The sequence below is a fragment of the Saccopteryx bilineata genome, chromosome 2, assembly GCF_036850765.1.
Source record: "Saccopteryx bilineata isolate mSacBil1 chromosome 2, mSacBil1_pri_phased_curated, whole genome shotgun sequence".
Classification (NCBI taxonomy): domain Eukaryota; kingdom Metazoa; phylum Chordata; class Mammalia; order Chiroptera; family Emballonuridae; genus Saccopteryx; species Saccopteryx bilineata.
The window spans coordinates 260,462,178-260,488,379 of NC_089491.1; the positions used below are offsets into that span (position 1 = coordinate 260,462,178).

General features: G+C 44.1%; 1 protein-coding gene across 3 annotated transcripts in view; it reads right to left on the reverse strand.

Annotated features, from left to right (window-relative positions):
• SEZ6L (seizure related 6 homolog like) overlaps window positions 1-26,202 on the reverse strand; it is a 172,845-nt gene that overhangs the window by 38,493 nt on the left and 108,150 nt on the right. For all 3 annotated transcript variants that reach the window (XM_066260271.1, XM_066260270.1, XM_066260269.1), the window contains exons 6-9: window positions 24,143-24,308; window positions 19,580-19,746; window positions 18,509-18,703; window positions 16,897-17,035 (exon numbers count right to left, since the gene is read on the reverse strand). In XM_066260271.1, the coding sequence (XP_066116368.1) occupies window positions 16,897-17,035; window positions 18,509-18,703; window positions 19,580-19,746; window positions 24,143-24,308 (667 nt within the window). The remainder of the gene's footprint in view (window positions 1-16,896; window positions 17,036-18,508; window positions 18,704-19,579; window positions 19,747-24,142; window positions 24,309-26,202) is intronic.

Genomic DNA, 26,202 nt, shown 5'->3' on the forward strand with positions numbered 1-26,202 from the left:
TGTAAGGTCTTCCCAAGGTCACGACCCTCAGAGGACCATGGTCAGGACTTCTGCCCCTGCCTCCCTCCCTGACTCCTCCCTCTACCCTGCACCTCTCACCAGCTGTGCTGTCTAACCACAGGCCTTCCCAGGTCACTGGCCTGCTCAGAACTCTTAAGGGGGGTTGGCTGCCGGCAGGATAATGTGAGTTCCACTTTCTGAGGCAGAACTCAGAGATGATGTGGGGCAGGGCTCAGCACTGGACAGCCGGGTCCAGACCGTGGCACCCCCACGTCCAGCTGGCGAGCCACTGAGCCCCTCTGAGCATTGTGTCCTCATACGTGACGTGAGGAACAAAGCTGTGTGAACCCATCAGTTGTTTGGGAATGAAATAAATTAACAGGTAATGAGCTCAGAACCGACTTTGGCACACATCAGGGCCCCATCCACGGACTTCTTGTTCTCTCCCAGCCTCAGAAAATCTAATGCGACACCAGCCACACGGCACACCCTCAATAACCACTTGCTGAACAGTAACTGCCAAGAGGCCACTGCATGTCAGGGATGCATAAAGCAAGCAGCCATTGCTCCCTGGGACGTCAGGTCTAATTGCATCTGAGCGCCCTGAGCTCCCGGGTGTGTGCGCCAGCCAGGCAATGACCTAGCTCGAGACAGGGCGCGGGGCCCCTCCCACAGACGCTCTTGCAGTCACCAGGGCCGGGAGAGCCTGGCGTGGCCGAGGAGCAGAAAACAAGCATGCACTGGGGGAGAACCCGTTCTAGAGTCTGTGTGTCTAAATTCCCGCTGACCAGACAATACCTTGCGCCTCAGGGGAGGGGATAAACAATCAGGCGGGATCCCTGGGAAGCACCTTTGGATGAACTCACTTCACTGCTCACCGTCACACCCAATCCTCAAGCTCAATCCTTGTATGTGCATGGTGTGCGTGGTGTGTGTGCGTGTGTGTGTGCGTGGTGTGTGTGCGTGTGTGTGTGCGTGCGTGTGTGTGTGTGTGTGTAGGGGTCACTAAATGGAGCTCAGTTTGTGCATACACCATAGAAGGACTTCATTGTCATTGCCGCCATAGCTGTCAATTAAACTATCGAGTGTGTCAGGCCCTTGCCAAGTGTTTGCCCTCTCGGAGACTCTAAGAGGCAGGCACAATTGCTATCCTCACTTTAGAGATAGGAAACTGAGGCTCCGAGAAGTGAAATGACTTATCCAAGGTCACAGAGCTAATCAGTGGAAGAGTTGGGATCTGAACTCAGGGCTTACTCCCATAAACAAGGGCCTTTTCCTCTTTCTGAGAAAATTCAGGATGTTTCCAGAGAGTCTTCCCACATGATGGAAGCATTGTGTGGAGAAGAAAACATTTTCTGAGCCTTCTAAATGCCAGGGATGAAACTTTAGGTGCAAATCTTGTCTCCTTTACTTCCAGGCTGGGGGACAGTAGGCAAGTTACTTCACCTCTCTGAGCCTTGATTTCCTCATCTGTAAAATGGGGATAATTGTGGGCACTCATGGGGTTATTGTACAAAATAATGTCACCTGGACCTTTGGGCTAGAGCCAGGTGACCTGAGTTCTGACAACCACTCTTCTTTGGCTGTGGTAGCTTGAATACAAAGATGGTTTTGAAGCTCTGTGTCTTTGAAATGGAATCTGAATAGGCAAGATCTAGAAGCAGTCCAAGGACCCATCAGTAGGTGAGTGGATAAAAAAGTTGTGGTATGGTTACACAATGGAATACTATGTGGCCATGAAAAAGAAGGAAATCTTACTTTTTGCGACAGCATGGATGGACCTGGAGGGTATTATGCTAAGTGAAATAAGCCAGGCAGAGAAAGACAAGCACCCTGTGATGTCACTCATATGTGGAATCTAATGAACACAATGAACTAACAGGAGAAACAGAGACAGACTCATACATAGATAGCAGGCTGACAGCTGTCTGGTGTGGGGGGTGGGTGAGGGGCATGAAGGGATTGAGCAAAAAAGGTAAAAAAACAAAGAGAGAAAAATGCATGGACATGATGACAGTGATTGCCAGGAGCGGGGAGGTGGAGGAGGGTGTGGGGGCATAAATGATGATGGACCGAGACTTGACTTGAGGGTGTGTGAACACGCAATATGGTATAAAGAGTTGTGTTGAGAATTGGGCACCTGAACTCTAAATAATTATGTTAAACAGTGTCACCCCAATAAATTCAATTAAAAAAAAAGAAATGGAGTCTGTTTCTCCACCCCTGACTCTGGGCTGGCCCTTGATTCTGATTTGCCTTCAGATGTGGCAGACATGATGCTGCTAGTCACCATGGGAGGAACCTTGAGCTAGATGTTGGAGGATGAGAGACACATGCAGCAGAGATGAACCCTCCCATCAGGACCTGCATAGACCATCTGACAGCCTTCTTACCCAAGTACATGAGAAAGCTCGGCTACAATCCACAGAGCCACTTACCCAACCTCTCCATACCCACAAACATGAATGATCCAACTGAGACCAGAAAAATCATCTTGCTGACCTGCAGGCTCATGGGCAATGCTACAAGCTTGCTGTTTTATGCAGCTGAGTTTGGAGTAATTTGTTACGCAGCAATAGCTTACTAGTAGAGTGGTCTGGGGACAGTCCCTTCCCATCTCTGGGCCTCAGTTCCTTCACCTACAACATGATGGAATTTGGGCTCTATATACTTTGCTGTTCCTTCTCGGATTCCTTAGATCTTTGGTTCTGGAGAAATCCCATCTCTCTCTGCTAATGAACTGGGAGAGTTTTATTTCTATGGTGGATGTCTCTCCCATGAGTTCTGCTGGTGTCTGAAAATGCATGCTTCTGGGGATAATGCTACCCTTGACTCCTGACTCTCAGGATGAATTCCTGCAGCCTAAAGCAGCTATATCACTGAAGGCTAAAGTGCCTCTGGACAAGGCACTTAATTTTTAGGGTTTGGAATTAACTTAGCACAGAGCAGATTGGCAGCAGCTGAAGAGAAATATTCTGCAGCTATCAATCATATGGTTACTGAGGTTTGTGATTAGGTCCTTTTATTTCCTGGTTAAAGTACTGTGCTGGGGCCCACAAACAGGGAGAGATTTAGGGCTGGGCTTTGCAGGGGAGACAGCGCAGGCAAGCTGGAGCTTGCTTGATTGAAGCATTTTTTTTTCTTTCAGATACACACACACACACACACACATACACACATATATACATTTGTGCCCAGGGAATGGGGGGTGAACACCTCTCTGAGCCTCAGTTTCTTCTTCTGTAAGATGGGCCAGGGCTTCCTCCCTGTGGAGCACCTAGTACCATTTACTGTGTGGTTATAACATTGACTTTGGCCCAGGAGACCTGAGTTCAAGTCTTGACTTGACCTCTTTCTTACTGTGTGACCTTGGCAAATGACTTCATCTCTCTAAGCCTCAGTTTCCTTATTTGTAAAAAGGGGGTAGTCATAGTGATACCACAGAGGCTCTTTGTAACAGTTAAATGACTCAATATGGATAAAGCGCTCAGTAACTGGCAAATAAGTAAGGGCTCAATAAATGTCAGACATTGATTTTGATGATGATGATGATAATGATAATGATGGCCAACATCATTCATGGAATAATACGTGCTAAGTATTTAGCATAAAATCTGGCATATCATAGGGGTGAAAAATAGAGCTAGCTGTGGTGATTTGTCTATTTTATGTCAGAAAGCTTACTAAGAACTTTACATGCTATTTGATGAACTTCCACACTTACTATCTCTCTTTTAAAAATTTAACAGCTATTTATTGAGCACATACTGAGTGGCAGGCTCTGGGAGAAAGTCAATAAAACATCCCACTGTGAGGCAGGTGTAACCAGCTGGGGCCTCAAAGCCAGTGAGTCATGGAGTCAGAGTTTAATGGCAGCTCTTTCTGACTAGAAGCTCTGCATCTCCTCTGCCATGTGGCATGTTCAAGGTTGCAACCTCTGGGCTCAGCTCTTGCTGCCACACTCAGGGTGTCTTTCTGGTCCCAACTTGGACTTGCTGTGTGATCCTAGGTAAGTTACCTGCCCTCTCTGGGCCCCTCCCAGGTCTTCCAGTCTTTGATGCCTTCACCAATAATTCCTTAGTTGTTTTATTCACCTTTCTATGCTTTACTTAGAGAGAGAGAGAGAGAGAGAGAGAGAGGAGAGAGAGAGAGAGAGATTTAACATACCCTTAAGGACTTAAAAGGTTCATGCTCAGTTGTGTTTTAGAGTAACTGGCAGATTCCTGATGGAACTGGGAGGTTCCTGATGGGTCAGGGACTAGGCATTTGGGGTGTGAAGGAGGTTTAACCAGGGTGCGGGCTCCTGACCCATCTTAAGATTAGGTACCCCATCCCCCTCTAACACCAACAATACAAAGCAGATAATCCCAATTAATGCTGCAATTCTGGGCATCCATTTGGTGCCATTTCATTTGCTTGAATCCTTTGCTCACATGGGCCCCTCCGGAAAGCCCTGCCCCGATTATAGCTTGACCAACTGATCTCTTCAAGATGATGCTTGAATGTCACCCTTTCTGTGACATTTCCACAACCCAAAGAGCTAAATTCAGTGCCCTGCTATACCCCCATCCCCACCCCGCATGTCCTCACCCCTACCCCACCATTCACAGTTCTTTGCCTGCTTCTTGCCAGGTCTATTTAAGGCCCTATTTCCCTATTTCCCTTCCTGAACTTTGAGCTGCTGGAGTCCTGTTTCATCACAGACATAGAAATGGTCCCCCCAAAGCCTGTTCAAGTCAATGGAAGTGGAGGCTTTGGTGTGTGTGTGTGTGTGTGTGTGTGCAAACCCTGGCTTTGTCCTTTACTAGCTGTGTGACCTGAGGAAGCCCCTTAACCTCTCTGTGCTGTCATTTCCAAATCCACAACACAATGGTGATAATCTCTGCCTTATAAGGATTCTTGGTCATCATAATCTGCATTTATGAAGTGCCAACATGCCAGACCCCATGCATGTGCTTTGCATACATTATCTCTAATTTGGGTAATCGCCCTACTGTAATTATCTCTACTTACATTAACTTCAAACTCGGTAATTATTACCTCTACCTAATAATGTTCACGTTCCGTACTGCTCATGGATATAAACTACCTAGCTTAGGGCTCCGAACAAGAACATAGTAGGTCCCTCATAGACAGTGACTTATTAGCACCATTATTTTAAATGCTCACAGCATCAACAGACCCGCCCAGCTGATGAGGAAGCAAAACAGCCCCCACTTGGCAGGTACATGCGGCTCTGTCCTAATGACTCAACCAACAGGGCCCAGCACGAACGACCGGCCCCCTACCCAGCTCAGTCTGCCGTACAAACGCTTCTCTTCCTCGCCGCTGTGATAAACAACCATTGCAAACACTTAGGCAGGGCTGAGGGGCCCTGAGGACAAAATTATTTTTACTATCAAACTCAAATTGGTTTACTAAAACTGTCAGCAGAAACCAAGCGAGATAAATTAAACCCAGCAGCTCTCGGGCCTTGCGTAACCCTCGCTGGTGAGATGCTATTTTCACTCCCTCCATGGGAGGAAGGAGGTGCCAAGTCCAGATGCCACTCTGCCAAGTGTGTGCCAGAGTTTGCCAGAGAAAACCTTGAGCTGGGGACTGGAGGACCGGGCTCCCTTCTGCAAAGCGTTAATCCCATTAACTGCTTACAACCCTTCCTCTGCCATCCCATTTGGGCAAATCCAGACTCCACAGTGCGACCTTCAAGGTCCTGCCTGATTCTACTAGCTGCCTGGGGCCAAAAGTAGCCCCAAGAAGAACAAAAGTGAGGTTTCTGCAATAATCCTTGGAAGAGATGGTGGCAGCTTGGACCATGGCAGTAGTGGTGGAGGTGTCAGAGGTGCTTGGACTCTGGACATATTTGACTCTCGAGCAGAATCAGCACGATGTGCTGAGGACTTAGATACGGGGTATGAGAGAAAGAGAAGAATCCAGCTCAGATAACTATGCTGGAGCCAGTGGCTCTCATGGGTCATATGAACCGAATGTGAAATGTCCAGGCATTTTGGTGAGCCTTTTGACATTATGTTGGTAACTTAAAACTAGCCATGGTGAGAATATTTACACCACGGAAATTGGCAACTCCCAGGCTTTTTGGCCTGTGCAGCTGGTGAATGAACACCAGCTCCAATTCCCATTCCATGTTACTTGCCTGGCCCTGGAAGAGTTTGAGTTTGCATCCTCTCAATTCAAGGCTACCTGTCACTTTGCAGAGAAGGTGTGTGAAGCCCAGAGAGGCTAGATGACAGGTCCAGAGATGCTCAGGAGTCGTCAGGGCACAGAGGAGGGAAGCCAAGCGTCCTCTCTCCAGCCAACACTCACATCTAGGGTTGCGGAGATAATCGGAACAGAGGGAGTCCGCCTCCTTCCTGATGCTAATGCCACTGGTGGCCTGGCTTGGGGGAGGGTTTCTGCTCTAACAGCTCCAGGTTCCTGGGTCAGCTGCCCCATCGCTTGCTTTGCAGTGAGAACACAACCTCATCTGGTGTCAAGCTGAAAGTTAATTGAATATTTGATGCCTGGAGGGGATGAAAGCGGGGTTCCCATTTCATTTCCATAGCCATGCCTCTGGCACCAAGGGTGAAACATAACCAGAGTTGGTGAAGTGAGGCTACCCATCTGGGAGGCACACTGTGAGGAGAGGACGGCTGAACCCAGACGAAGCAGGGGATCACAGACAACCTCTTGGGCGCTGGAGCTAGACGGGGCCCTCTACAAGAGAAGCCAGGAAATCAGGAGTTGACCTCACTGTCTACTGGCTGAAGACAGATTATTTGCCTGTTAACTCCTAAAATGGGGCTCATAAACTGGGATTACAAATTTATATTAATCATGAGGGCAATGGGGAGCCACAGAAGGCTTCTTAGAAGAAGCAGCTTTAGAATAGTTTTCTATGTGAAGCTTCAGCTAAGAAGACCTCAGGCCTCCCTAGATCCTTTGCCTCTGTAATGTATAAAAAACTACCATGCTCCCACCATGTTAAACTTCCTTAAGTCAGTAAGTAAGACACCCTCTCTCTCATTTCCAGGCTTTGCACATGCTGTTCTCACTGTCTGGGACACTGTCTTTTCCCTCATCACTTATCTACCTTTTTTGTCATCCCAGCTTAGAAGTCACTTCCTCCTGGAAGCCCACCTTGATTTTACTCTGGCTCCCTCACTGCCTGTTCTTCCCATAATTGCCCTTTTTATACTGCACATGGTTTCTTGTCCTCCTCAGCGAGTTGACAGGGAGGGCAGAGACGGTTCCAGTTTCCTCATGACTACCATGCCTCCAACACCACGCCTTGTGCTTGCACGCAGTAGGTGCACAGATATTTTTTTTTTTCAGAGTCTATAAAGACCTGATTCACTCTTTTCCAATATAAACTTTGGCACAGAAGGGACGACTATCAGTTTCTCCAGTGTCAAATTGTGCTCGGCTCATAGAAGTCACTCAGAAAATATATCTTGAGGAGTGACGTCACGGAAATGGCGCCGTGAGCAGCGCGTCCGACAGCTCTCCCCTAAATCACAACAAATTTATCAACTAGAAACAGAAAAATTTATCCTCGGAGCATTCCGGAGTTCCACACAAACTGATAGCGAAAGGACTGTTATCACTTGAATCTGAGAGACGAGGGTGTGGAGGAATCGACCACAGGGACGTTCTTTCAAACCGCAAGGAAGTGCGCCTGTGGTGAGTCAGCCCATATACTTGGGAACCGCGAGAGGCCGCCACGAGGAGCCGGTTGAGCACCGCTGACGTTCCCAGCGGCCCGCACACTGCGAGTGGGGGTCGCCGGCCACCGGTGCCCGGAGCGCCCCATTCACGCGCATGCCTTGGGCATTCTACGCGCCCAGGGCGCCCTGCTGGCCCGCACACCCAGGGGGCTCCATTATCCTGCGCCTGGTGCGGTCCAGCCGCCAGCAGCGGGGCGAGCGGGAGAGGCTTGGGAGATTCTCTCCGTGGGCGGGGCACCTCACCCAGCCATTCAAGCTAACAATCAAGCGTTGGGGGAGGGGCGCGCGCAGGCAGCCTAAAATACCTTCGGAAGCACAGCTGCGACCCAATCACTGAAATTAGCTTAACCCATAAAATCTGCGCACCCTCGGTTCTAATTGATAAGATCTCTCTCAGTTCAGCGATCCAAGACAAGAGGCGTGATATTTTTTAGTGCCTCTCGCTAAAGGGGCGGGGGCAACTTCTGATTGATAGAGCCTCCATATTCAGGGATAAATGCTAACAAGAAGGACTTGGCAGATAATAAGGTCTATACTATACTAGTCGTAAGCAGAGACTAGTGCCTCTTCTTCCCTGCAAAAACAGGCTACAAAGTGTGGAAAGCCTGGGTTGAGAGGTCCAACTAAATGCTAGGCGCTGAACAGTCACCTTGACAACAATTGACTCCCACCCCCGCCTGATTACACTGGAGGCCCTGACTCTCAGAGCCTTTCCCAAAGCCTTGCACTGAGTGGGGATAGAGTGGGGATTTCCCAGCTCTTTGAGCCTTTTACTCCCCAGGCAGAAGCAGTTGCAGCCTTATAGCTGGATCACCAGGCTGCTAATTCAGAAAGGGGGGACTAGGAGAGAGAATCCAGGAAAGCAAACTCTCTCATCGTTGGACCCTGCAAACGCCAACAAGCCTTTACTTCCAGCAAGACTAAAGCCAATTATATGACATTGCCATAGAACCCCATCAACTGCAAATCCCTACCTAAGAGTGACACAGGGGCAGAGCCTGGGGTACAGAGTCACCGACCAGGAAGAGGGAGAGAAAAGAAAAAGGAAGAAGTTAACCTCTCAAAATCAAGAAAAACCCACAGACTTTACAACTTGATCCACTAATTTTTTTTGTTGTTGTTGTTGTTGTTTGTTTGTTCTATCTTTTTGCCTTTATTTCCTCCACTTCGGTCCTTCTATTCTCTGCCCATCTTATGCTTCCCCTTTCTTGAACTACACTACCCATGAGTGTTGCATTTTATTTTTCTTCTTCATCCTCACCTTCCTTTAAGGTTATACTCCAAAACACTTAACTCTCACTCTCTCCTCTTTTGTTTTTTTTTTTTTTGTCTTGCTTTATTTTGTTTTTTTCTCTTCCTATTTTATTTCTTCCTTCGTTTTTCTCTTTTTCTTATTTTTTCCTTTCTATTCGTTTTTTCTTTTCTCATTTTACTTTCCTCCTATATAATCCTCAATCACGAACAAATTAGTTAATTTGGGACTCAAGGCTCTTTTATTGGCTTTATTTCTCTTTTTTGCTTTTGTTTTTATTTTTTTTCTTGTTTGTTTATTTTTGTGGCATTTTGGGTCCTCCCAACCCAAGGTCTCCATTGTATTTAGTCTTTGCTCCACTTAATACAACAGATTTTTACTTATTATTTTTATTTTTTCTTCTTTATTATTCTTTTTTGGTCCTTTTTTCTGGTTCCCTCTTATCCCTCTCATTATATCTCTTAGTTGACCATCACTTACAAGCAAATCATCTTATGCTTGTCTAAGATTTTCTTCCTTTTTTTTTTTTTTTTTTTGCATTTAGTAGGTCCCTACTCCCTTTTTTTGCCCCTTGAACTCTTCACCCCAAATCAGGCCCTCCATTATAGGCATGATATTTCCCTGAGGAGGGGAGAGGAGGGAAAGAGAAGAGAGAAAAAAAAGGGGGAAATAATAAATTATTACTGTTTTTTTTTTGTGGGGTGTTTTACCTTTTTTTTTTTTTTTTTTTTTTTTTACATTTTACTCTTTATTACTTCTAATTAGTGCTATCAATAAGACCACCCTCAGATGCCGATAAGAAAGAGGAAATCGAATATTATGGATACAAAAGAAAGAGAAGTAACACAAATAGATGTGGAAAAATCTATGGAGAAAAGACTTAACATATTGGAAGCCTTGGAGCTAAATGACAGAGAATTTAAAATAGAAATCTTAAAAATACTCAGAGATATACAAGAAAACACAGAAAGGCAATATAGGGAGATCAGAAAACAACTCAATGAACACAAAGAATATATTACCAAGGAAATTGAAACTATAAAAACAAATCAAACAGAAATGAAAAACTCAATTCACGAGCTGAAAAACGAGGTAACAAGCTTAGCTAACAGAACAGCCCAGATTGAAGATAGGATTAGTGAAATAGAAGACAAACAACTTGAGGCACAACAGAGAGAAGAAGAAAGAGACTCAAAAATAATAAAAAACGAGAAAGCCCTACAGGAATTGTCTGACTCCATCAGAAAGAATAACATAAGAATAATAGGTATATCAGAGGGAGAAGAGAAAGAAAATGGAATGGAGAATATACTCAAACAAATAATAGACGAGAACTTCCCAAGCCTGTGGAAGGAACTAAAGCCTCAAATTCAAGAAGCAAACAGAACACCAAGTTTTCTTAACCCCAACAAACCCACTCCAAGGCACATCATAATAAAGATGACACAAACCAATGACAAAGAAAAAATTCTCAAGGCAGCCAGGGAAAAGAAGAGTACAACATATAAAGGAAAGCCTATTAGATTATCATCAGATTTCTCAGCAGAAACTCTACAAGCTAGAAGAGAGTGGACCCCAATATTTAAAGCCCTGAAAGAGAGGAACTTTCAGCCAAGAATACTATACCCATCAAAGCTATCCTTCAAGTATGAAGGAGATATAAAAACATTCACAAATACAGAAAAGATGAGAGAATTTATCAACAGAAAGCCCCCACTCCAGGAAATACTAAAGGGGGTTTTCCAACCAGATTCAAAGAACAAAAGAAAACAACACCACAAGTAACAGCTCCACCAAGAACACAATAAAACCAAACTTAAACTGTGACAACAAAGGAAAAAAAGGGGGGAGAGGATGGAGATTAACAGTAGCAAAGGATGATGAAGTGCAGAAATACTTATAAGATAGGGTACTACAATGAATATGGTAGGTACCCTTTTCATTACTTAATGGTAACCACCCTTAAAAAAACCACCACAAAAACACTTGACTTTAAAAAGGTAGCAACAGAGGAAAGAAGTATGGAACACAAACAAACAAAAACAAATGATAGAAAAACAAAAGAGAAGAATCAAACTAGATACAAAACTAACAGAAAGCAATTTATAAAATGGCAGTAGGGAACCCACAAGTGTCAATAATTACACTAAATGTAAATGGATTAAACTTACCAATAAAAAGACACAGAGTAGCAGAATGGATTAAAAAAGAAAATCCAACTATATGCTGCCTACAAGAAACACATCTAAGCAACAAGGATAAAAACAAATTCAAAGTGAAAGGCTGGAAAACAATACTCCAAGCAAACAACACCCAAAAAAAAGCAGGCATAGCAATACTCATATCTAATAATGCTGACTACAAGACAGAAAAAGTACTCAGAGACAAAAATGGTCATTTCATAATGATTAAGGGGAAGTTGAATCAAGAAGACATAACAATCCTTAATATATATGCACCAAACCAAGGAGCACCAAAATATATAAGACAGCTACTTATTGACCTTAAAACAAAAACTAACAAAAATACAATCATACTTGGAGACCTCAATACACCGCTGACAGCTCTAGATCGGTCATCCAAACAGAGAATCAATAAAGATATAGTGGCCTTAAACGAAATACTAGAACACCTGGATATGATAGACATCTACAGGACACTTCATCCCAAAGCGACAGAGTATACATTTTTCTCTAGTGTACATGGAACATTCTCAAGAATTGACCATATGTTGGGCCACAAAGACAATATCAGCAAATTTAGAAAAATTGAAATTGTACCAAGCATATTTTCTGATCATAAAGCCTTGAAACTAGAATTCAACTGCAAAAAAGAGGGGGGAAAACCCACAAAAATGTGGAAACTAAACAACATACTTCTAAAAAATGAATGGGTCAAAGAAGAAATAAGCGCAGAAATCAAAAGATACATACAGACAAATGAAAATGAAAATACGACATATCAGAATCTCTGGGATGCAGCAAAAGCAGTAATAAGAGGAAAGTTCATATCACTTCAGGCCTATATGAACAAACAAGAGAGAGCCGAAGTAAACCACTTAACTTCACACCTTAAGGAACTAGAAAAAGAAGAACAAAGACAACCCAAAACCAGCCGAAGAAAGGAGATAATAAAAATCAGAGCAGAAATAAATGAAATAGAGAACAGAAAAACTATAGAAAAAATCAAGAAAACAAGGAGCTGGTTCTTTGAAAAGATCAACAAAATTGACAAACCCTTGGCAAGACTCACCAAGGAAAAAAGACACAGGACTCAAATAAATAAAATCCAAAATGAAAGAGGAGAGATCACCACAGACATCATAGATATACAAAGAATTATTGTAGAATACTATGAAAAATTATATGCCACCAAATACAACAATCTAGAAGAAATGGATAAATTCCTAGAACAATACAACCTTCCTAGACTGAGTCATGAAGAAGCAGAAAGCCTAAACAGACCAATCAGCAGGGAGGAAATAGAAAAAACTATTAAAAATCTCCCCAAAAATAAAAGTCCAGGCCCAGACGGTTATACTAGTGAATTCTATCAAACATTCAAAGAAGACTTGGTTCCTATTCTACTCAAAGTCTTCCAAAAAATTGAAGAAGAAGCAATACTTCCAAACACATTTTATGAGGCCAACATAACCCTCATACCAAAACCTGGCAAGGATGGCACAGAGAAAGAAAACTACAGACCAATATCTCTAATGAATACAGATGCTAAAATACTAAACAAAATACTGGCAAACCGAATACAACAACATATTAAAAAAATAATACATCATGATCAAGTGGGATTCATCCCAGAATCTCAAGGATGGTTCAACATACGCAAAACGGTTAACGTAATACACCATATCAACAAAACAAAGAACAAAAACCACATGATCTTATCAATAGATGCAGAAAAGGCTTTTGATAAAATACAACACAATTTTATGTTTAAGACTCTCAACAAAATGGGTATAGAAGGAAAATATCTCAACATGATAAAGGCCATATATGATAAACCATCAGCCAACATCCTATTAAACGGCATAAAACTGAGGACTTTCTACCTTAAATCAGGAACAAGACAGGGTTGTCCACTCTCTCCACTCTTATTCAACGTGGTGCTAGAAGTTCTGGCCAGAGCAATCAGACAAGACAAAGAAATAAAAGGCATCCATATCGGAAAAGAAGAAGTAAAGCTATCACTTTTTGCTGATGATATGATTCTATACATCGAAAACCCAAAGGACTCCACAAAAAGATTATTAGAAACAATAAACCAATACAGTAAGGTCGCAGGATACAAAATTAACATACAAAAGTCCATAGCCTTTCTATATGCCAACAATGAAATATTAGAAAACGAACTCAAAAAAATAATCCCCTTCACGATTGCAACAAAAAAAATAAAATATCTAGGAATAAACATAACAAAGAACGTAAAGGACCTATATAATGAAAATTACAAAGCATTGTTAAGGGAAATCGAAAAAGATACAATGAGATGGAAAAATATTCCTTGTTCTTGGATAGGAAGAATAAATATAATCAAAATGGCCATATTACCCAAAGCAATATACAAATTTAATGCAATTCCCATCAAAATCCCTATGAGATTTTTTAAAGAAATGGAACAAAAAATCATCAGATTTATATGGAACTATAAAAAACCCCGAATAGCCAAAACAATCCTAAGGAAAAAGAATGAAGCTGGGGGCATTACAATACCTGACTTTAAACTATATTATAGGGCCACGATAATCAAAACAGCATGGTATTGGCAGAAAAATAGACACTCAGACCAATGGAACAGAATAGAAAGCCCAGAAATAAAACCACATATATATGGTCAAATAATCTTTGATAAAGGGGCCAACAACACACAATGGAGAAAAGAAAGCCTCTTCAACAAATGGTGTTGGGAAAACTGGAAAGCCACATGCAAAAGAATGAAACTCGACTACAGCCTGTCCCCGTGTACTAAAATTAATTCAAAATGGATCAAAGACCTAAATATAAGACCTGAAACAATAAAGTACATAGAAGAAGACATAGGTACTAAAATCATGGACCTGGGTTTTAAAGAACATTTTATGAACTTGACTCCAATGGCAAGAGAAGTGAAGGCAAAGATAAATGAATGGGACTACATCAGAATTAAAAGTTTTTGCTCAGCAAGAGAAACTGATATCAAAATAAACAGACAGCCAACTATATGGGAACTGATATTTTCAAACGACAGCTCAGATAAGGGCCTAATATACAAAATTTACAAAGAACTCATAAAACTCAACAACAAACAAACAAACAATCCAATAAAAAAATGGGAAGAGGACATGAACAGACACTTCTCCCAGGAAGAGATACAAATGGCCAACAGATATATGAAAAGATGCTCAGCTTCATTAGTTATTAGAGAAATGCAAATCAAAACTACAATGAGATACCACCTCACTCCTGTTAGATTAGCTATTATCAACAAGACGGGTAATAGCAAATGTTGGAGAGGCTGTGGAGAAAAAGGAACCCTCATTCACTGTTGGTGGGACTGTAAAGTAGTACAACCGTTATGGAGGAAAGTATGGTGGTTCCTCAAAAAACTACAAATAGAACTACCTTATGACCCAGCAATCCCTCTACTGGGTATATACCCCAAAACCTCAGAAACATTGATACGTGAAGACACATGTAGCCCCATGTTCATTGCAGCACTGTTCACAGTGGCCAATACATGGAAACAACCAAAAAGCCCTTCAATAGAAGACTGGATAAAGAAGATGTGGCACATATACACTATGGAATACTACTCAGCCATAAGAAATGATGACATCGGATCATTTACAGCAAAATGGTGGGATCTTGATAACATTATAAGGAGTGAAATAAGTAAATCAGAAAAAAACAAGAACTACATGATTCCATACATTGGTGGAACATAAAAATGAGACTAAGAGACATGGACAAGAGTGTGGTGGTTACCAAGGGTGGGGGGGGGAGGGAGGACATGGGAGGGAGGGAGGGAGAGAGTTAGGGGGAGGGGGAGGGGCACAGAGAACTAGATAGAGGGTGACGGAGGACAATCTGACTTTGGGCGAGGGGTTTGCAAAATAATTTGATGACAAAATAACCTAGACATGTTTTCTTCGAATATATGTACCCTGATTTACTAATGTCATCCCATTACCATTAATAAAAATTTATTAAAAAAAAAAAAAAAAAAAAAAAAAGAAAATATATCTTGACTGAATGGATGGATACTTTATTCCCGACTCTAGAAGTCAGAGAGATGAGAGTGAGAGAAGGGGGAGAAATTCCCACTGAGGAGTGAGGGAGTGAGTGAGGGAGTGGGCAAAGGATGCTTAAAACCTGCCTCGGGCAGCCATGGGAACCCTGATGCTCCCAGACCCCCTTCACAGCTGAGAAACCTGGGCCCCGAGAAAAGCCCAACGAGGAGGAGGTGGAGTTCTGACCCCACTGGCCTGGCCTCAGGCCCACGAGATGCAACTCCACTGGGCCTGTAAATTTTTAACTCAATGAGAGCAGGAGGTCCTGGGACGGCCTCAGAGGACACTTCCACAGTCGCTAAGGGATGGCCTCAAACAATGGTCACTAATAATTGTGTAAATAATTTCCCTCTTCCCTGGCGGGGCTCCTCTGCAGAGCCAGACAGCCCTGAGCCCTGCTTCCCAGCCAACAGGGTTTGCCCTTCAGCCTTAAGCAGAGAACTGACCCCCAGAGGTCGTGGCTGCACCCAGAGAGGCTCTTTAGAACTTGGCATTGCCCGTCCCCAGCCAGTGTCTGGGTCTGTTGGGAAGCCCTAGCTTCTGATCCTCCAGACACCTCCGTCTGTCTCTGTCCCCTTCTCAACTCTGGCTTGCAGGGAGCAGAGGACAGAGCATGAATGAGCAGCCACGAAAGCCGGGATTCAAATTTCAGCTCTGCTACTTGCTAGGTGGGTGGTCCTAAGCCAGATGATAGGATAATTACTTTATCAAGCAAGGTATTTGTGTGTGTGTGTGTGTGTGTGTGTGTGTGTGTGTGTGTGAGAGAGAGAGAGAGAGAGAGAGAGAGAATATTACCTAAGAGATCCATGTTTAGAGCTGCCATTGGTACATCTGGCCCAGAGTAGGCATTTCCCTGATCTCTGTGAGTGCCCTGAACCCTGGCGAGCTGGGGGTGGGGGGTTGTAATAGGAACATCTAATAGGTACCACCACTGAAGATAGGAAACAGCCACATGGCCAGTAAGTCCATTCACTACAGCATTTCTTCATTTAGAAATCATTTACTGAGCACCTATTATGTGTCAGGCTTTGTCTCAGGCCCTGAAACAATTAGATCAGACCAGGCCCTGACTGCAAGGAACTTTTGGTGTAGTCAAGAGGACAGATGGGAAATAAACTACTGCAATAGGGAGAGGACATATTATCCTGTCCTCCTCTTCCTCCTCCTCTTGGTAATACTAGACAATCAGTCCTTGAAGCTGCTATGATTGCTCCTGCCACAGGGCCTTTGCACATTCTGTTCCTTTTGGATGTATTTACTCAATTCATCCTTTAGTCCGCACTTTAGTATCAGATCCCCAAGAAAGGCTTTTCTGACCTTCCTCTTCACATCAAATTCCCGTCATAGAATCTCACAGCACCATGCAACTATCCTTACATCAATGATCAGAATTACAGTATGTGATCATTGGTGCATTTCCTTATTGAATGCCTCCTTCCTTAGTAGACATGGTTTCCTGAGCATAAGGACTTTGTGTGTGTCAGATGTTTTCATCACCATTTGAATCTCAGTTCTTTGCACAACACAACACATAATAGATGCTTATTTAATATTGGTTGAAAAAATAAAGCAGGACTAGTTTCTTCCCCAGCCTGAATGGGATGGGGGGGGGTGGGGAATCCACGTGGATAAACACTCACAATTGGATATCTAAGAAGATTCGTTTGTCCTCCCCTACATGGATCTTCCAGATACAGTCTTCACCTTCCACGTACGGCTCTGGCCAGTTTGGGGACAGCACCACTCCAGCCACAGCAGAGAGCTCCCCACCACACATAGCTATAAAAGATGCAGACAGACACAGAAACACTTCATTTATGAGGAAGTCAACACGGCAGGGTGGTTAATAGCGTGGGCTATGAAGTCATGCAGCCATGGCTCGCTGTGCATGGGTGAGCAGGTGCCTTCACCTCAGGAAGTCCACACGTGTCTGCGGGATGATTAAATTAGGGCAGGCCACTTGCCTCCTTGAGCTGAGGGTTGGTGAAGACAAGATGGGGCTACAGTTCTTTCAGGACCAAGGACAGAGCTCACGATTGTGAATGAAGCCGTTCCTGTGCAGGGTAAGCAGTGGCTAAGAAAGGGTACATTCAGGTCAGGTGGACCGGAATGTGAGTCTCGCCTCTGCCACCAACACTCTCTGTGACAAGGCAGGGAGCGTCTTGGAGCCTCACTGTCTTTTCTCTGTGACGCTGGAGTAACACCGCTGCTGATGTCATCAGGTAATTTTGAAGCTTAATTGAACTCATGGGTGTCAAACACTGCATAGTGTCGGGCACAAGGGGAGAGCTCAAAAATCCTTTGTTAGCCTGACTGTGGAAGAGCCCAGCGCTCCGGACACACAGATATGACTGTCTCTGGTGCTGGCCCTTTAAATCCCACGCTGTGTTTACCACTTTGGAAAGTTCTCAGTGTGGCAAAGGCCAAAGCACCAATAAATTCCGCTCTGTTAAACCAGCACATTTAATACAAAGGTCAATCTCTCACCACTGCAGGACCGGGATTTCACGCCAACCGCCATCCAGGCGGTGGCTGCCAGGAGCGAGGGTTCTCTTCATTACTCCCTGCTCCGTGGAGAGCCAGGCCCAGGTGGCTCAGCAGCTCTGCACATGGGGAGATGGGGAGGGCTGGGCACCGGCAGCCCACATGGATGAGGGTCCTCACAGCCAACACCGTCCAGAGGGGCGCGGAGCACAGGTCTCTGAGAACAGAGACATCCCGGTTCCATTCCAGCCTCTGCCCATGACCCTCATTGCGTTCTCAGGCATGTCACTTCACAGAGTTAGTTTACTCCTCCATAAATGGGGTCAACAGGAAGGGCTGTACTGAGGATCAGTCAGGGAGTGCACACATAGCCCTTGGCGGAGTGCCCGTAACACAGTGTTTACGTTCCTGTTGACAACTTTCGTTATCATTATTATTACTGATTGGACTCAGGGCTGCCCTGTGTTGCTGGGTGGGCTGTGCACCATGCAAGAATGCATGACAGAGGGGGTGCATAGGAGCTGAAATCTATGCAGAGACCTTGACACTAAGCTGCACACTGTGGGGCCTTTTAAAACTTATCAGTTCTGTATTTTCCTCAAGGACAAGCAGCAAACCTGACCCTAATGGCAGTGAGTCCCAGGAAGGGTGCTGATACTGAATTGGCATGTAAAGCAGTGACAGGCATCTAAATAGAGGTCCCGGCTTTTTCACCTGAGGGGTGGAGGTTTATGGGGAGCCTCTGGAGGAGGGCGGGGGGCCACTCACCTCTGCACAGGGGCTCCGTGTCATTCCAGTACGGGTCCCGCATATTGATGCACTCGATGATGGCCGGGCCCTGCTCCAGAGAGTGGCCGGGGTCGCAAGTGAACTCCACTATGGTCCCAATGTTATAGGTCGGGTCGGATGTGGTGAAGTTCCCATTCTGGATGTAGGGCTCATAGCAGTGGCCTTTCTCAAAGGCTGGGGAGGGAGGAGGCAGCAGCTCAGATGAATCTGGGGCCACTCCCAGTGCCCTGTCTCAGAAGACGGGTCCTCTCCTGACGTTCAGGGATGCTCCGAGGAAAGCAGGTACCAGACACTGTGATCTGGTTCTAGCTCACTGGTGAAGGGCCATTCATGGGATTTCTTAGAGTCTCATTTTTTTTTCCATATTTAAAATGGAACTAAGAATCTCTGCTCTCCAAACCCTGTCAAGTTTTTGTGTTTACATTTCTTTTAATATTCCGTTTGGATTATTTTCATGTTCCATAACTAAGAGTCCTGATTTCTGCCACTTGAAATCGTAAGTGGGCCTAAGAGAAAGACTAACTTTTCTTAGGGAAGACAAAACAGGAAGTTCCCCCAGGGGCACCCTTTCTTAAAGGGGCAGGATGAGCAGGAGAGGCCCTTGTTAATGATTCCTGGAGGAAGTGCTGGCTGGACTCTAAGAGGTCCCACTGAGTAGAGCAGTACTTAAGGGGCCAGACTCAAGCTGGACACAAGTCTTATCTCCATTGTTTCCTAACCAGTGGTCTTGGGCAACTCGCTCAAGTTCCCTAACCTCAGTTTACTCATCTAGAAGATAATAACAGCTCTCACATTGCAGGGTGGTAAGCATAGAATACACACCGATCATGAGGCACTGGGCACGTAGTAAGTGCTCAGTAAATGGTAGGTGTTGTTATTAGCGAAGCTAAGTCTGCTATTGAAAGTCCAAGAGTCAATCTGGCCACTGGCTCTTCCCTGTCCTTGGATGGCCAGATTTCTACCTCCCAGGACCCAGCCCCAACCCCACCATGCTTCCCCTGATCCCGCACCACTACCCCAGAAGAGGGGGAGGCCCCCATAGACCCTCACCCTCAAACCGGATGTTGAAAGCTGAGGCTGCCCGCGTCTGGTCAGATGTGAACTCAATTCGAATGCTATTGGCCTCGCTCAGCAGGCCCTCGAAGGGGACGCTCTCGGTTTGAAGGGAGTCATAGAGAAGAGCAGATTTGTTGGTCAGCCCGCTGTAGACCATCATCCTGCCAATGAGAAAAGAGGGCCACTGAGGGGTCTTCTTGGGTCACTGACACACAGCAGAGGGAGGGGCGTGCAGTGAACACCTCTCATTCCCAGATTCAAATCCCAACTCTGCCCCTTACTTGCTGGGACAAACTGCTTTAGCTTATGGAAGCTGTTTCTTTTTCTGTAGAATGCTTGTCCTAGACTCTTGGATTGATTTTGAGGTTGTAGGGTATGTGACATGTATGATGGGATAAACCAGGATATGTAATTGATACGGATTATTATTACTAATGGAAAAGCGGGGATCAATGAGCTAATATGATTCCTGAAACAGTGGTATATATAGTCAGTCAGAATCCTGACTCTGTAATTTCTGAGCTGTGTGACTTTGGATAAGGACACTTCACTTCACTGAGTCCTGTTTCTTCATCTGTATAATGGGTACAACCTGACCTACATCATAGTGTCGGGATTATAGACCATGGGTATAAAGTGTGCCAGACATAGTAGATATGTAAGTTGAATTTATTAAGCATTTGACCCCTAAAATATTTTTTATTATTATTATTGATTTTTAGAGAAAAAGGAAAGGGCAGAAAAAGAGAGATGGAGAGAGATCAATTTGTTGTTCCACTTATTTATCATATATTGGTTGATTCTTGTATGTACCCTGACCGGGGATTGAACCCGCAACCTTGGTGTATCAGGTCGATGCAGCATGGCCCTGTGGTCTAAGACTCTTTGGTTTTTGTTTCCTGAAAGCACTGTATGGAGAGTCAGGATTTCCAGTTTCCAATGCCCCACTGACTAAGTTTACATAAATGTCCACACACTTTGGGCCTCAGTTCCACAGCTACGGAAGGAGGAATTATAATATCTTTCCTACCTATCTTGTGAGTGGGCTTTGTAAATATGACAGGATAAAGTGCCCTGAAAAATAAAATGTGTTGGTATTCACTTTTACTGTTATTAAAACCTTTTGGTACTTGACTCTTTGCTAGTCTTGGTATTTTTTTAAAGGAATTATGCAAAAGAAGAGAAGAAAACTAAATACAAATTCAGTAAGTTATTTTTATGGAGTCATAAACAGGCATTTTAAATCCTTTAAGTTTTTATTTATTTTTTTTACTGTGACCCATAAAAGACTTTATATTATGTCATGCAGCTGAATTTCTAATGTCACCAAAATGCATAGGTGTTGGAGACACAGTTTGTTCATTTTTCCATGTTTCCACTGTGACTCGGATGAGGAGGGGGCAGAGGGAGAGGCGATTCCAAGAGTGAGGAGGGACCTCTGTACAGTTTTCTGATCCCTGCGGACTCTGTTGTATCCTTGGGGCCGTGCCCCAGGAATCCTCCTTTAAAGAACTATAAAGCCTTAGCTTGACCTATGGTGGTGCAGTGCATAAAGCATCAACCTGGAACGCTGAGGTCGCTGGTTTGAAACCTGGCACATACAAGAAGCAACTACTGCGAATTGAGGCTTCATGCTTCTCCTCCCTTTCTCTCTCTCTCCTCTCTCTAAACAAATAAATAAAATATTTATTTATTTGTTTATTTTTTTTAAATTAAGTGAGAGGTGGGAAGGGCAAAGACAGACTCTTGCATGCCCCCTGACTGGGACCCACGTGGCAAGGCCCTACCAGGGGATGCTCTGCCCGGCTGGGCCACAGCTCTATTGCTTAGCAACCAAGCTATTTTAGCGACTGAGGCAAGGCCGCGGAGCCATCCTCAGTGCCTGGGGCCAACTTTGCCTGAACCATTCGAGCCATGGCTGTGGGAGGGGAGAGAGAGAGAGAGAGAGAGAGAGAGAGAGAGAGAGAGAGAGAAAGGGGAGGGGAAGAAGCAAATGGTCACTTCTCCTGTGTGCCCTGATCGGGAATCAAACCCGGGACTTCCACACGCTGGACTAACACTCTACCACTGAGCCAACTGGCCAAGGCCAAATAAAATCTTAAAAAAAAAGAACTAAAGCCTTTGGCAAAGAAGGTCACTTGAGGTAAACCTCAAGACCTCAAAATGTCTGTAGTCTATCCATCTTCCCTAAATAGCATTTTTCTAGTGATGCTCTCTTGACTGTCTGAAATAGTATTAAGTTTTATCTCAAATCCATATATATAGTCTGTTGTCAAATAGGTTTGGGAAATGCTGGGTTAGACAAAAAAATTAAACATTTTTTTTTCTTGCAGGACTTGTGAGTGCCTTTGCTGGCTAATGTGCATCTGTACCTTGCAAGACAGGGATAGGGAATACGGCGTCTCCCAAACAGGCTGGACCCGAGAATCCACCTTCCACGCTGCATATTATGGGACTGGAGTTTAGAAAGACTTCATTTTGGGACAAAATCACCTTCGAACCTTTCTTCATGTCCCTCCTCTCCTCAAAACCCTTCCGCGGCTCTCAGCAGCCTGCAGAAGCAGCCTGGCACTCCAAGCCCTGCGGCATGCGCTCCCAGCTTGGACTCCCAGCTTTGTCTGAGGTTTAGGTCAAGGTTGCATTTCTTATCTAACTCTAAGCTCTTGCAATTTATGTGTTGCAGTACTTTAGCTGTTTTCCCTCAAGAAACTGTGTGGAACAAATAAAATGTAACTGCTCTTTTCTTCTTAGCACAACGAGTGTCTGCATTGTGTGTGTGTGTGTGTGTGTGTTGACTTGTACATTTGATGAACTACTGCAAACTTTTCTCCCAATGGACACACTTGAGAACTGGTTTTCCCTGGTGGCTGTCAACTCTCACTTTTCCTAGACCTTTGCAGGTCCCAGTGGAAACCACTAGTGAAACCGAGTCCTGGTGTGTCTGGCTCATTTATCATGATGTCAATAACTTTCAGAATATACTTATTTTCATTAACTTTTTTCTCTGTCAACCCATTCTCACTGTCTAGTATAAATGTGAACTTGGATTATTCTAAGCACCACTCCAAAGAGGCAGATAGATCCAAGGTCTGAGTTTTAGAACGTGTCCCTCACCAAGGGTTCCCAAGTTTGGCTTCTCCATCAGTCTAAAGAAAGAAAGATCGGGAATCTGTTTTTAAAGGAGTTCCCCATGTCAACCTGCTGCTACCAAGAAGCTGTGTGTTGAAGCCCCTGTTCCACACCTTACTCTTTAAAGCTGTGATATGTTCACATGGAGTTGTTCAGGATAAAACTGGACTACTGGAGGCAGGTAGACTCAAGAGTTGGGTAAGTTATTCAGTTGCCTAGTGTCTTCTATAAGAATCTCCTCCTACCTAATGAGGTTAATGGTCTAGGTTTGAAACTTCAAAGAAGGCCAATGTGTGATGGACTCCAGGATTTGCAGGTGCTGGCACTCTAGAAGTGTCGTAAGTGCAGTCAGCACCCTTCCCATATTCTTCCAGCTCTCATTTCTCACACATTTTTCTATGGGCTTTTTACCCCAGGTCTCTGAGACTCAGCCAGCTCAACCAGCTCAAAGGGTGGAAGGTAATGTTGGGGAGCTTATGTACCCAGGAGCACCCCTCATCCGATGATGGATGGGGGGTGGTGTGGTAGATAAGTAGCTCAGCTCCCTTGTTTCTCCAAAAGAACCACTCTGAGGTATGCTCAACTCACACTTTGAGGTTTCCCAAAGATCCCTGGTGGACAGAGCCCTAGCTGCCCACACAATCACCTGCTTATTAATGTACACTGTCTTGATCTCTTTTCTTCCTTGTTCACTTGCTCATGCCTCTACCAGTATTTTCTAGGATTGGCTCCTAAATAAATTACTCTTCCTCATGTCCTTGTCACATCTCTGTTTCCAAGGGAACCAAACCCAAGACAGCAAGTCTAAGCAGCTAAGGTCTTAGTTTTCTAGAACATTCAAGAATATTCTAGCAGAAGGTTATAGAATGTTACAGTTTTAAGATACCAGATTCTGTGTATATTACTTAGCTTCTACAGACACACTCTCACTTAGATAATTGCCTTGCGATTTCTCCCTAGTTCTTCCATGTGTATAAGTCTAGTTTTTCCATGCCAACTTCTTATTATATCAGGAATCGATGTCCTCTTGTCTCCTGTTCTCTCTGAAGCCTAGAACATGACTGGGAACAGAGCAGGTACTGAAGGAGCACACTGTCCTTGTTCACCTGCAAAAAGGGATTTCTCAGGAGAAAGAATAAGAAGGCAGGGCAACACGGGGGGGGGATGTCTTGATTCCCTTTCTGCCTCTTTCCTTATCCTGCTGTGTGACCCAGGGCAAATCCCTTTCCCCCTGTGCCTTACTTTCCTTCCCTGTAAAAGGAAGAGATCAAAGCCAGTGATCTCCAAGAAATTTTGCCATCTTCCCCAATTTTTTCTTTTTTAACTCCCATGAGCCAGATTTCCAGTCACTGCAAGACTCTAGCACCATAGCCACATTCAAACACTCCAGGAGGGACTGAGGCTGGCTGGGGGCCCTCAGAGGTTTACCTGTCTTTCTCGTGCAGAGACAGCCTCTCAAAGTGAAGATGGAGCTTCTGGCCCTCTGGAGCCTCGATCGTCCACACACAGAACTGGCTCCCATTGGCGTTTCCAGGGTAACTTGGGGAGAGGACGTGGCCGATGGTGGCGTTGTGCACAGACCCTCCACAAGGAGCTGGGAGGAGAAAGTAAGTGTGAGTGGGTGATGAGAGGGGGAGAGTGGATGTTTCGTCCTCCCCAGCTCCCCACCCCTACTCTTTCATGGGAGAAACAGGATGATCAGGGAGAGCTTATGGAAAAGCCCTGCCTTCCTGGGGTGGGGTTCATCCTGTTTGATGGGACATCTCATCTGATGACTGGGTCCATTACCATGTGTGTTTACCTAGGGAATGACTGAGATTTAAGGATGCTTCTATGGTGCTGGCTGTGCCCTGATTCTTAATTATAAAATGGTAATCAAGAAGGGCACAAGTAGGCAGTTTATATAACTTATATTATACTTTTAGTACTAAAGTAAGCACTAAAAATTCAGCCCCACTCTTAATAAAAGAAATGCAAATATAAACTATATTCTATTTTTATTCAAAAAAATTGGTCAAGATAAAAAGCAATAAGCCAGAGAGTATAAAGGTGATGGGAAATGGTCACCCCCATTCAGGACTGGTTAGAATGCAAACTGCATGAGCTTTCAGGAAAGCAATTTGGTAAAAAAAAAATTAAAAAATCTAGAAAGTATATTCAAACACTTTGACCTAATAACTAAGGTTCTGGGAATTTATTCTAAGAAAAGATTTAGAGATTTTTTCATAGAAATTTATGAATAAGGATGTTCACTGCTAAATTTTTTTCTAAGAACCAAAAATGAGAAACAGCATGAATGTCTGCTCCCAGGTGCTTGCTGAAATAAATACATTCCATTCACACAGTTTTTAAAAACCATGTTCTCAAAGAATACTTGAAAAGAATACTTGAGAATAAAGGAAAATGCTCACTATATTTTAAGTAAAAACAAACATACAAACAAAAAAACACACAAGTTAGAAAATGGACTGGAATACCTATCCCCATAAGCTATTTTCAAGGGTCAGTAGAGACCATGAATATAACAGTGATTTAAATGCACCTGTAGCCTATACTTTTGTACTTATTGAGAAATTATTTTACCAGAACCATATAGTTTTTTTTAACATAAAGATCTAATAAATATTAAAAAGTGATTTATGAACCATGATGAGTTCTTATTCTTAGGAGGTATTTGGTTCTCCTTCAATGTTGTTATTATTATTATTTTTATTTCGATGGCGGTACAACTAATAAGGACTTGCAGTAGGAGAGAAACGTAGAGAGCTCTCGGCGCTGGGGACTCGGCTGTGACCTACGGCGAAGACATTGCCAAGGAGCCCGGCTCTTCTTTCAGCACCAAGGACAGAGCACCGCGTCTGTCTCTCTCCAGGCCTCCTTTGGTTCTAAGTTGGAGGTTCAAACCTGGCTTGTGCCACCTATCCGCTGTGGATCTAGGACGAGTAACTGAAGCTCTCTGGACTTTGAGTTCACTGTAAAATGGTGATAATACCCCCACCCTCCTTAGATAACCATGGTGAGAAACCAACGGAACAATGCATGTAGAGGGCTGCTGCAGTCCCTGGCCCGGGGTAGGTGCTCAAAACATAGCCAGCACTATTGTCCTGTGGCCCAGGAGCTAAGGAGATGAAGGACACTGCCCATGTCGGGGGCGCGGCCATCTGTCCTCCCCAAGCTGCCCCTCATTTGCTGCCTCTCTTCCCCTTTCTTGCCTTATTAGGCCGACTGATAGCTCTGTTTGGTTTCAATTTGCCAGCCGGAACTCTCCATCCATCTCTCTTAGCACAAATTAAGGCTTAATTCCTCCTTGATTTCACACATAGATAAAAATTAACATGAGAGAGGTGCAAAGACCAACTGCCCTCTGGTTTGGGTTTTTTTTTTCTTTTCCTTTGTTAAAAAGAAAAGGAGAAAAATTCCAAAGGGCCTTGGGGGAACAATGCTGGAACAATTACATTTCAGAATTTATTATCAGCTCTCATTTGCTC